The sequence below is a fragment of the Dendrobates tinctorius genome, unplaced genomic scaffold, assembly GCF_039654945.1.
Source record: "Dendrobates tinctorius isolate UK_male_01 unplaced genomic scaffold, ASM3965494v1 ptg000003l, whole genome shotgun sequence".
NCBI classification, from domain to species: Eukaryota; Metazoa; Chordata; class Amphibia; order Anura; family Dendrobatidae; genus Dendrobates; species Dendrobates tinctorius.
In genome coordinates this window covers 6,917,730-6,930,304 of record NW_027361671.1, presented here as the reverse complement: position 1 = coordinate 6,930,304, position 12,575 = coordinate 6,917,730, and the positions used below count along the sequence as shown (strand labels likewise).

At 41.4% G+C, this 12,575-nt stretch overlaps 1 protein-coding gene across 2 annotated transcripts in view; it reads right to left on the bottom strand.

Annotated features, from left to right (window-relative positions):
* Nucleotides 1-1,653: 1,653 nt before the first annotated feature.
* The window catches only part of VCAN (versican), a 112,991-nt gene continuing 102,069 nt past the window's right edge, over nucleotides 1,654-12,575 (bottom strand). For both annotated transcript variants that reach the window (XM_073583450.1, XM_073583538.1), the window contains one exon: nucleotides 1,654-4,271. In XM_073583450.1, the coding sequence (XP_073439551.1) occupies nucleotides 4,141-4,271 (131 nt within the window). In that variant the 3' untranslated portion in view covers nucleotides 1,654-4,140. The remainder of the gene's footprint in view (nucleotides 4,272-12,575) is intronic.

Here is a 12,575-nt window from a genome sequence, read left to right as displayed (position 1 = left end):
TTTACATATTAAAAATTAATGGCAGTGGGTAGAAAAGAGTTTTGATCCATAGGTGAAATAAACATGGCTGAAGGCCAAGTCAGGATTGCATAAAAATAAGAAGTAGAACCACCCATAAATTATAACGACCTACATAAGAAACACCAGCATCTTTTATCATTCTTATATCAGATTAATTTATTTGTTACTTTGTACCAAAAATTAAGCAAGAGGATAATCTAGTGAGGTCGCTATGATGTAAGGTCTATTGTGAAGTTCAAAGTATATATTTAATGTTCACTATACATGTAACATGATGTTAGGGTTGATGGAACAAACTAAATAAAATACTATAATGAAGTGCGTTTGAAACCCGGGGTCCACAGTGCAGAGGTGTAAAACTGCAGCGCTGCACTGCAAGAGTTCACAAAAAGTACACTGGGTTAACTGCACACAGTGTGAACGGAACGCAAAGGGACTGCACTCTGTTGCTCCACAGAGTAGTACAATGCTACAGAGCACCTAAGACAAAGCACACTGCGTTAAAGGTCACATGTGGACTGAACATAAAGAACCTGCCCTGTTACTCCGCAGAGCAGTAAGAAGAAATGAGTCAGAGCACGTGGATAAACTGTGCTCTGTGTACAGCATGTGCTAACTAACAGATGTATGCCACAGCGCGTGGCCTGGCTGTATCCTCTGAACTAAGTGAAGCGTGCACCAGCACGTGGCCTGACTGTGCCCTGTATAATAACGGATGCATGCCACGGCACGTGACCAGACTGTGCCCTGTGTAGAGGATAACCTGCCTCACCAGGAACAACTAACGCATACACTCACAGCCCACACTCACAGACACAGGCTATTTTAAGGCAGAGTCAAAGCCCCAAGCACACACACAACGCAAATATGAATGTGCTGACGGGCACCTCAGAGATCCTTTTATAGACTAGGCCAGTCAGAAAGGACCTTACTTGCTGGCCAATCCGGACTTGCTGCAGGACTTGAGCATCTGAGTAGAGGGAATCCTGGACTCAGCCTCAGGAGTGACTGCTCGCCACTGACTATTACCAGTTACTATAGCTGAACCTGGAGAGGCAGCAGTAACCAAGTGCACAGCCCGAGTGTGAGCAAGATGCTGAGATCGACATCTTTGCTGAGCAGCATTCAATGTGGTTGAGACTGAATGGGGAACCACAGAAGAAGACAAGATTTGGGATCCATCCTGTGCAGAGGGAGAATCCCGATGCCTAACACATAATATTATTAAAAAAGAGGTTAATTACCCATTGGATGAAATTATCCTGTTTGGACTGTGACCACGTACCCCGACGCGCATTTTGTGTGGATGTCGCTTCCTCAGGGGGCGTGGCCTCAGTGTGACGCATAAAGGTGCATGAACACAAATTGAACATCCTATTGGCCGTGGTGCAGTCATGTGACGGGAACGGCATAATATTTATACAAGACAGCTGTAAATGTTGATTATTGGTATTTTTGATGTAATAATAAAATCCTTTGAATTTTTATATAGTTATGACTCAGGTTCTCCTTCTAAAATAACCTCAGTTAAGATTTTTTTTTAAGACCAGTACAAGGGTCTTAATTATGCTTTTCTTCCAAAGTGGCAAACCTGAAGTATGTGCACAGGCTTGTAATACCTGCATGAGACACTTGGACATTTGAGTGTTTATTGGTCTTCGTTATCTAGAATTACACATTGTTCTATTCAGAAACGTATTAAAATTGAATAAATAAAAACACTATAAACCATAGACTAGCAAACAAACAAGGTTTCTTTGGTGAAACAGAAGCAGATATAAAAAGTTACAAAGGTTTAGACTTTCATTCACAAATACCCAAAGGTTCACATTATATACTATACAAGTTATAATATAAATACAGAAAAAAAAAGTATTGTGTGCATTGTAATAGTAGAAAAACATACAGGTCAACACTGTGGTGCATTGCTGTCAAGTACAAAGAATGATAACACAAGGTGCAGCAGTCAGAGGAGTGCATCAATCACACGACAAGTAATACAGACTGTATGCCGAGAAGCCATACTATGGACATTTTACTTTATGGAGTGGCTATCTTCCAGCCTTAGAGCAATTGCCAAATCTTCAATGAATTGGCTTATTGCAATAAATAATAAAAATCATTTTTCCAAAGGAGCGTCTAGTGAGTCATAGCGCCCCCTAGCAGTGAAATTTAGAATTTTCTAATTTCACTTTTGAACATAGTTCCTTTAACACACATTTCACTTCTAACTGAGACATGCCTATGTTAAAGCATGCACACAATGCATTTATATTACATAGTTCAATACATTCCTTTATGATGACATTACAAACTCTTTGCTTGATGTTGATCATTTATCTTATTTAAAGTGCAATTATCACATACACAAAGTAGAGGCAGCCATTTTGCAGACCATTAATAGGAATGTACTGTATCCAGAGTTAATGTATCATGTCATCGGTACCCCCTCCCAAAAAAAATAATGCATTTACTGTATTAAATAATGGAGCAGACCACAAAATGGCTTCTTAAACATTTGTATAGGTAAAATGTACACTTTTATACAATGATAAATACCTATGAAGGGGTCTTTAAATGCAGATAATTTAATGTATGTCCAATATAAATGTATACATATTTTTTCTTTTTTGCCTTTTTTTTACATTTTAGGTAATTATACCACAATTGCAAATACCTAAAGATGATATTTCAGTTCAGGACTGCCCATAGTAATAGGAATAGCCTATACGTATTTCAAGTGAGCAGGCGTCCTGGTGTCTTAATTTGTAAACTTACAGTAACTTGAAATATATTCAACTTGCTCATTAAAACAAGAGATGACATACTGATGCTTAGATCATGGTCGTCATGCATGGCACGGAAGCACCCTAAAAGCTAAATCAGTATGGCTTCCTACATTTATGTCTGAACGCTTCACAGCTGCCGCATTCATCAATAAACATTCATAATTTCATTAAAAAAAAGACCTAAAAATGATTATATATACAAAATAATTCACCTTTTTATTTTTATTTTTTCATTTTTTTTTTTTTTACAAAAATTGCAGAACGCACCTTGAATCTATGCGAATTTAGCGTGTTTGAAGACAATGAGAAAAATTCCCATTTTTGGTGAAAACAACAAAAGTCTCCAACTAGGTGCGAGTTATACAAATTCAGAACCGACATAACTTGTTTTACCTGTGTTGCATCTGTTTGTGCAGCAGTCTAGACATCGTTTATAAAACTTGCATCAGATAAAATGATGCAATCTTTACGGAGAACTTGATGCAAATAGGGCGCGTATATGTCAGGTTTAAGTTTGTATCAACGAACCTTACAAAATTGCTTTCTTTTGATGGATTAACATTACAAAATTCCCTCCAAGAAAACTAAAGAAATTAAACAATGAAAATAATTCATCCAACAAATCCAAATTGCCGAGTGGTCAAGGATGAACAAAGAAATAAAAATGTAAAAAAAAACAAAAAGTGTTGTGGAAATTATGTTCCCCACGTATATTTTTTTTTCTTTTTTTTTCCACGACACAAAAAACAATATTGTTATATGGCACAGGTTTCCTAATAATGCACCTACAGAAAAGTCCTTTAGTGGCACTGAGCTTTTTGTGTTATTTTTTCTTTTTTTTTTCTGGCTTTATCAACTAGAGTTGGCTTTAATTAATGATCTAACAGTTAAGCTGTATTGCAGTTATTAAATACGCCTGACTTTAGTATGACTACTTCAATTTTATATACATGATTAGAAAACATATTTAAATCATCTTATTTACAAAGGTCTTACAAAGGTCATCGGAGTTAGGGTCAAGCAGCTGAAATATTAACATAAGCTGGCATTAATACAATATGTTTGCTTGCCTTGGTGAAATAAACTACATTTCATACTAGAAGTACAATTTCTAGTAGGTTGGATATTACGCTTACATGGGGTTTAGTTCCCTATAAGTTGTACATTTGTTTAAAAAATGTTCTTGTTTTCTTCTGTTGCTTGAGTTACGCCTTTGTCCAAAACATCCATTATTGGAACAGTTAGATAATGCTTCTTGGAATTCAAAAGAAAGGCACTGTTGTTAGGACTTTGGCAGATATGATGTCCATTCAAAAGAAGTCCTGTGCATTCAACGTGGGGAATCCTGCCAAGTCCTGCTCCAACGGTGGAGATGTTTGGGAGCGTTTAGTGGAGTCCTCATCTCTGGTGGGCTAAATTTGTAGTAATATTTCTTGGAGTAAGTCCTTTGGTACACGGAAGCTAAGAATATAAGAAAGAATTATGTTATGCATGTTTAACAAATGTTATAAAGAAATATCGTTTATATCTTACAAATACAGATAAGCATGAGATTAATTAGGATTGCGTCCCAACAAGGGACATTATGATCAATGAAGCCCATACACGTATCATATATACACACTTATCAAGGTTTAAATACACGGTCCCTGTGGGGAAAACAGATTAAACAGGGGTTTGCTGATCATCACATGGATTTCATTTTATCAAGGTGTTATCTTCTTAAGCCAACCCCTTTCAAGAGGTTTAGTAGTTCTCGCCAGAATATTTCTGATGAGATATTTACACACGTTAGAAATTTACACATTTTTCGCCCAGGAATATGATGAGCAAATCAGCTTTACTCTCCTTTATTAGTTTCAGAAAAGGACTCTAACTTATCACAGTGACAATTTTTCCCAATTAAGAAAATGGATAATGAAATTCCGAAATACTTATTTCTGTTGAGAGTTTATTTTCCCCTTCACCATTGAGGTCTGATGAACTCCCTCTTCTGGTGAAGGAAGGTAGTGAGGCTGATTACAAAGCACCTGAGCAGAATGATGATGACTGGGTGACTGGGATTGCTGACTGGATATAAGGCAGCCGATGCCCTTCTGCCTTGCGGGTGATTACTCTGAGGGATTCTTGAACACCAGTCTGATTCCTGCTCCTCAAAAGCTAAGTTTTCTGCTCTACTTTTTGCATTTGTGTTTTGGTTTTGTTTTGCCTTGTTTTTCTGGATTTCTGCCTTTCCCTGCTGGGTGAGCTGAATTCCTTTTTGCTCTGTCTTCAGATAATACCTGAGTACTGATATAGTCTTTTTGAAGCCTAGCGTCTTCAGGGCTTTTTTCCCTATCAGCCTGTTGGCTCTTGCTTTTGAGAGGGTTTGGGCGGATTGCAGACAGCAGCTTTTCTATTCTGTCCTATTTAGTTAGCTTGGGCCCCATCATTTGCTCAGCCTATCTTTCTATCTGTGTGAGTGTTTTTTCATCTTGCTTCACCGTCATTATATGTTGGGGGCTGCCTATTGCTTTGGGGTCTGCTCTGGGGCAGTTTAGATTTCCCTTTCTGTCTTTAGGCTATGTAGTTCTTCGGCTGTGATCGAGGGGTCTAGGGCACCGTAGGAACCCCCCACGGCTACTGCTAGTTGTTGTTGTTAGGTTCAGGGGTCTGCAATCCGATAGCTGCCAACTTCTCTGGTTTTCTGGACTTAGCTAGTATTTCTGTTTTTGCCTCCTACGGTGACTCATTCATAACAGAATCACCCGCCATACCGCAGATCCTAGGGTACTCAATAGCAGGAAAGAATTGTTAAAAAAAAAAGTGTGTATATTTTTTCCTCTACATCTCTGAGGCCGTAGGGGGAATTTTTTTTTTCTCTCAATGGAGATAAAGCAATTGTCTGATCGTGTGGAGCAGCTCGCTGCGGAAGTGCGGGGAATTTCCACCTACCTTGCTCATTCACATGCTGCTGAACCAAAGATCCCTACTCCTGATGTGTTTTTTGGGGATCGTTCTAAATTTTTGAATTTCAAAAATAATTGTAAATTATTTTTTGCCTTGAAGCCTAACTCGTCAGAGAGCTCCGTGCAGCAGGTTAAAATTGTCATCTCTTTGCTGCGTGGCGATCCCTAGGATTGGGCATTTCTTTGAAACCAGATGATCCTATTCTGACTAATGAGAATGTATTTTTTCAAGCCTTGGGGTTGTTGTATGACGAACCTAATGCTATTGATCAGGCTGAAAAGACCCTGTTGGCATTGAGCCAGGGTCGAGATTCTGCAGAATTGTACAGTCAAAAATTCCAAAAGTGGGTGGTCCTTACTACCTGGAATGATAATGCCTTGGCAGCTCTCTTTCGGAAGGGTTTGTCAGAAGCCATAAAAGATACTATGGTGGGATTTCCTGTTCCCTCTGGTTTTGACGATTCTATGTCATTAGCCATTCAGGTTGATCGGCGTTTACGTGAACGCAGGACTGCACGAGAGGTGTTGCCACCTGTTGAACAAGTGTCTGAACCTATGCAATGTGATAGAGTTTTGTCCAGGGAGCAACGTCAGGAGTTCAGAAGGCATAATAAGCTGTGTTTTTTTGTGGAGATGCCTCGCATATTGTTTCTGTCTTTCCTAAACAAGAGAAACGTTTTGCACACACGTTTTCTGTGGGTGGTGTTCAACCTAAGTTTCTTCTGGCAATTACTCTGATCTGCTCCCTGTCCACATTTTCCACCAAGGCTTTTGTGGATTCGGGAGCAGCCCTGAATCTAATGGACTTGGATTTTGCTAAACGTTGTGGATTTCCGATGACACCTCTGTGGACGCCTATCCCTTTGAGGGGGATTGATGCTACTCCTTTGGCGAAAAATAAACCTCAGTTTTGGACCCAGGTGGTAATGTGGGTCGCCCCAGACCATCAAGAGAATTGCAGATTTTTGGTGTTGCATAATTTGCATGATACCATTGTTCTGGGGTTTCCCTGGTTGCAAATTCATAATCCAGTTTTGGATTGGAAATCTGTGTCTGTGGTGAGTTGGGGTTGTCGGTGTGCCCTTAGTGAGGCTCCGGTTTTTTCCACCTCTCCTCAGTCGCATGATGTTCCTGACTATTTGGCAGACTTTTATGATGTATTTAGTGAGAATGAGTCTGCGTCTTTGCCTCCTCATAGGAGTTATGACTGTGCAATTGAACTGAGCCCGGGGTGTAAATTTCCTAAGGGTCGGCTCTTCAATTTATCTGTACCCGAGCACGAGGCTATGCGATCCTATATTAAGGAGGCGTTGGAGAAGGGTCATATTAGACCATCCTCTTCACCCTTAGGTGCTGGGTTTTTTTTCGTGGCCAAAAAGGATGGTTCATGAAGGCCTTGTATTGATTATCGTGCCCTCAACAAAATTACTATTAAATATCAGTATCCATTACCCCTGATTTCGGATCTATTCTCCAGAGTTAAAGGTGCTTGCTGGTTTACCAAGCTTGACCTCAGGGGGGCGTATAATCTTATCCGCATTAAGCATGGGGATGAATGGAAGACGGCGTTTAATACTCCGGAGGGACATTTTGAGTACCTGGTGATGCCTTTTGGGCTCAATAATGCCCCTTCTGTCTTCCAGTGCTTCTTGAACGACATTTTCCGGGACTTTGTGGATACATTTTTGATTTTCTATCTGGATGATATTTTGATCTTCTCCAAGGATTGGGATTCTCATGTGGAACATGTTCGGACTGTGTTCCGGATCTTGAGGGAGAATTCCCTGTATGTCAAAGGATCGAAATGCCTTTTGGGGTACAGAGGATTTCATTTTTGGGATTTATTTTGTCTCCGTCAACTATTGAAATGGACCCGGCCAAGGTACAGGCCATTTATGATTGGGTTCAGCCCAGTTCTTTGAAGACCCTCCAGAAGTTTTTGGGTTTTGCTAATTTTTATTGGAAATTTATAGCAAAATTTTCTAGTATTGCCAAGCCATTGACTGATCTGACTAAAAAGGGTGCTGATGTGTTGAATTGGTCTCCGGAGGCTGTTTCTTCCTTTCAGGAGCTGAAGCGAAGATTCACTTCTGCCCCGGTTTTGCGGCAACCTGATGTCTCACTCCCGTTCCAGGTAGAGGCGGACGCTTCTTAGATTGGTGCAGGAGCTGTTTTGTCCCAAAAGGATCCTGTAACATCTAAAATGAATCCCTGTGCTTTCTTTTCCAGAAAGTTCTCTCCATCTGAACGTAACTATGATGTGGGGAATCGGGAACTGTTAGCCATGAAATGGGCATTTGAGGAGTGGAGACATTGGTTGGAGGGAGCTAAACACTCACTGACCACTGACCACAAGAATTTGATTTACCTGGAGTCGGCCAAACGCCTGAACCCTAGACAGGCTAGGTGGGCCTTGTTTTTTACACGTTTTGATTTTGTGGTCTCTTTTCTTCCTGGCACTAAGAATGTCAAGGCACACGCCCTCTCTAGGAGCTTCTTTGCTGATTCTCCTGTGGTGACCAAGCCTGCTACCATCTTAGGCGAAGGGGTAGTTCTTTCTGCCATCTCGCCCGATTTGAGACGTGCTCTGGAAGAGTTCCAGGAGGACAAACCTGAGCGTTGTCCCAGTGGAAAGTTGTATGTTCCTGACCAGTGGAAGAAGAGAGTGATGTCTGAAGTTCATTGCTCTGCATTGGCTGGTCATCCAGGTATTTTTGGTACTAGAGATCTGGTGAGTCGGTCTTTTTGGTGGCCCGCCTTGTCTCGTGATGTCAGGAATTTTGTGCAGTCCTGTGGGACTTGCTCCCGGTCTAAACCTTGTTCTCGCTCTAGTGGGTTGTTGATGCCTTTGCCGGTCCCCAGGAGGCCATGGACCCATATTTCAATGGATTTCATCTCTGATATGCCTGTCTCTCAGAGAATGACTGTTATTTGTGTGATTTGTGATAGGTTCTCCTCTAAGATGGTTCATCTTGTACCACTCCCTAAGTTGCCATCTTCCTCTGAGTTGGTGCCCCTGTTTTTGCAACAGGTGGTTCGCTTGCACGGGATTCCTGAGAACATTGTATCTGACAGAGGAGTTCAATTTGTGTCTAGATTTTGGAGGACTTTCTGTTCCAAGCTGGGAATTCAGTTGTCCTTCTCCTCTGCTTTTCACCCTCAGACCAATGGGCAGACGGAGAGAACAAACCAGACCTTGGAGTCGTATTTGAGATGTTTTATTTCCGCTGATCAGGATGATTGGGTTTCATTTTTGCCCTTGGCCGAATTTGCTTTAAATAATAGAGCTAGTTCTGCCACTTTAATGTCACCTTTTTTTTGTAACTTTGGGTTTCATCCTCGATTTTCTTCAGGGCAGGTGGAGTCTTCTGCCTGCACAGGTGTTGACACTGTGGTGGAGAGAATGCACCAGATCTGGGACCAAGTGGTGGATAAGTTATCTCTCTCCCAGGAAAAGGCCCAGCGGTTTTCCAACCGACATAGGACCATTGGTCCCCAGTTTAAGGTTGGTGATATGGTTTGGTTATCATCAAAAAATATCGCTAAGAAGGTGGCTTCTCCTAAGTTTAAGCCTAGATTTATTGGACCTTACAAGATTTTGGAGATTATTAATCCGGTCTCTTTTCGTTTGGCTCTTCCTGTCACATTTAAAATTCATAATGTGTTTTATAAGTCCTTGTTGAAGAGGTTTGTTGAACCAGTTCTTCCTGGGGTGGCACCTCCGGACCCTGTATTAGTTGAAGGTAACATGGAATATGAGGTAGAGAAGATACTGGATTCCCGTCTGGCTAGACGGAGACTCCAGTATTTGGTTAAGTGGAAGGGTTATGGTCAGGAGGATAATTCCTGGGTCTCTGCCTCTGATATTCATGCCAAAAGAATGGTGCGTGCCTTTCATCGGGCTCACCCTGATCGCCCTGGTGGCGTGGATGAGGGTTCGGTGACCCCTCCTCAAGGGGGAGGTACTGTTGTGAGTTCATTTTCCCCTTCACCATTGAGGTCTGATGAACTCCCTCTTCTGGTGAAGGAAGGTAGTGAGGCTGATTACAAAGTACCTGAGCAGAATGATGATGACTGGGTGACTGGGATTGCTGACTGGATATAAGGCAGCCGACGCCCTTCTGCCTTGCGGGTGATTACTCTGAGGGATTCTTGGAGACCAGTCTGATTCCTGCTCCTCAAAAGCTAAGTTTTCTGCTCTACTTTTTGCATTTGTGTTTTGGTTTTGTTTTGCCTTGTTTTTCTGGATTTCTGCCTTTCCCTGCTGGGTGAGCTGAATTCCTTTTTGCTCTGTCTTCAGATTATACCTGAGTACTGATATAGTCTTTTTGAAGCCTAGCGTCTTCAGGGCTTTTTTCCCTATCAGCCTGTTGGCTCTTGCTTTTGAGAGGGTTTGGGAGGATTGCAGACAGCAGCTTTTCTATTCTGTCCTATTTAGTTAGCTTGGGCCCCATCATTTGCTCAGCCTATCTTTCTATCTGTGTGAGTGTTTTTTCATCTTGCTTCACCGTCATTATATGTTGGGGGCTGCCTATTGCTTTGGGGTCTGCTCTGGGGCAGTTTAGATTTCCCTTTCTGTGTTTAGGCTATGTAGTTCTCCGGCTGTGATCGAGGGGTCTAGGGCACCGTAGGAACCCCCCACGGCTACTGCTAGTTGTTGTTGTTAGGTTCAGGGGTCTGCAATCCGATAGCTGCCAACTTCTCTGGTTTTCTGGACTTAGCTAGTATTTCTGTTTTTGCCTCCTACGGTGACTCATTCATAACTTATTTCTATATCAGATTGAATATTAATGTTCTGCTCATATCAATGCATTACTTCACACCTCTGCTGAAGCCTTCACAGAAGGTTACGGTCATGTATGACCACAATAGCTTTGATCAGTCTGAACAACTCAAAAATGCATTTCTGTATCTAAGGACAGCTAAAGCTGATCCTACACATATGATAGTTGTCGTCTTATTCAAGCAAAAGATTGCTTTATCCACTTCACTACACATATTGATGCTCAGAGGTTATGTGTTTTCAGTGTTTTCAATGTGGATTTAGAAGAAAGATGCTGTCAAACACTTCTTATAATTGGTTACCTCCTGAAGAACAAAATGGGTGGGTGATTGAAATAAAACTACCTGACCATTATATTCCCAAACGTCATCTGTCATGGTAAAGTTAGGAGACCTTCTACAGCCCCCACCCCCCATACACATTAGATAGCTGTTGGCCAATGGTTTGTCAGATCGTTTGGCCAGCAAATATCTCCACACACATGAGCTCTTGCTCTGCTAAGCACTACTATGTTCTCTGTAAGGCCAGTCACGTGAGTGAGGATTTTCTAATGCTAGTGTCAGAGTTAGAGCCGAGTGTTATGTTAAAGTGATCCAATTCTCTCGCATGAGAGAATGTAGAATTACAGCATAGTTGCGGAGAAGATGGAAAATGTAATTTCTCAATCTATCTATTTTCTGAGTCTGTGGATGGTGGATGTTCGACTGCACTTGAATGACATCCAAGTGCAGACTGGTGCTTCACCATGAAACGAATTCCATAGCCACTAGCAGTATGCTGCGAATTTTAACTCATGTCAAATTGGCAATGAGAAAAAAATAGCAGATCTGCACTGCTCCATAGAAGAACATTGGGCCGAGTGCTGTCAGATAAAACATTGGATAGCACACTGCCATGTTATACATTCATGTGACCAAGTCCTAAGAGAGCAGCATGGTTCCATGATGTGTTAAAATGTTCTGTAATTAACCCCTTCACTCCCGGAGCTTTTTTCGGTTTTTCGCTCCCCTTCTTTCCAGAGCCATAACGTTTTTATTTTCTGTCAATATGGCCATGTGAGGGCTTATTTTTTGTGGGACGAGTTGTACTTTTAAACAATACCATTGGTTTTACCATGTTGTGTACTCGAAAACGGGAAAAACATTCCAAGTGCGGTGAAATTGCAAAAAAAAGTGCAATCCAACACTTGTTTTTTGCTTGGCTTTTTTGCTAGGTTCACTAGATGCTAAATCTAACCTTCCATTATGATTCTCCAGGTCATTACGAGTTTATAAACACCAAACATGTCTATATTCTCTTTTATCTAAGTGGTGAAAAAAAATTCCAAAGTTTGCTAAAAAAAAAAAAAAAAATTGCGCAATTTTCTGGGACACATAGCGTCTCCATTTTTCATGTTCTGGGGTCGGGTGAGGGCTTATTTTTTGTGTGCCAGGCTGACGTTTTCAATGATACCACATTTGTGCAAATATGTTCTTTTGATCGTCCGTTATTGCATTTTAATCAAATGTTGCGGCGACCAAAAAAGCGTAATACTGGCATTTCAAATTTTTTTCTCGCTACGCCGTTTAGCGATCGGGTATCGGGTTAATGCTTTTCTTATTGATAGATCAGGCGATTCTGAATGTGGCGATACCTAATATGTGTATGTGGGTTTTTTTATTGTTTTATTTTGATTGAGGCGAAAGGGGGGTGATTTGAACTTTTAGGGTTTTTTCATTTTTTTTTAAATTTTTAAACAATTTTTTTTTACTTTTGGCATGCCATAGGAGGATAGAAGCATGCACAACTCGTTCGGCTCTGCTATATATGGGCGATGAGCAGATCGCCCATATGTAGCAGATTTACTGCTGTGCTTTGAGCGGCGACCACCGGGCGGCGCTCAAAGCCATCTGCCTGGAACAACCATAGAGGTCTCTATGAGACCTGTGGTTGTCCAGGCAATGTGACGACGACCCCCGATCACGTGACGGGGTCGGCGATGAGCTCATTTCCGGCCCTGAGGCCAGAAGTGCTATTTAAATGCCCGCTGTCAGC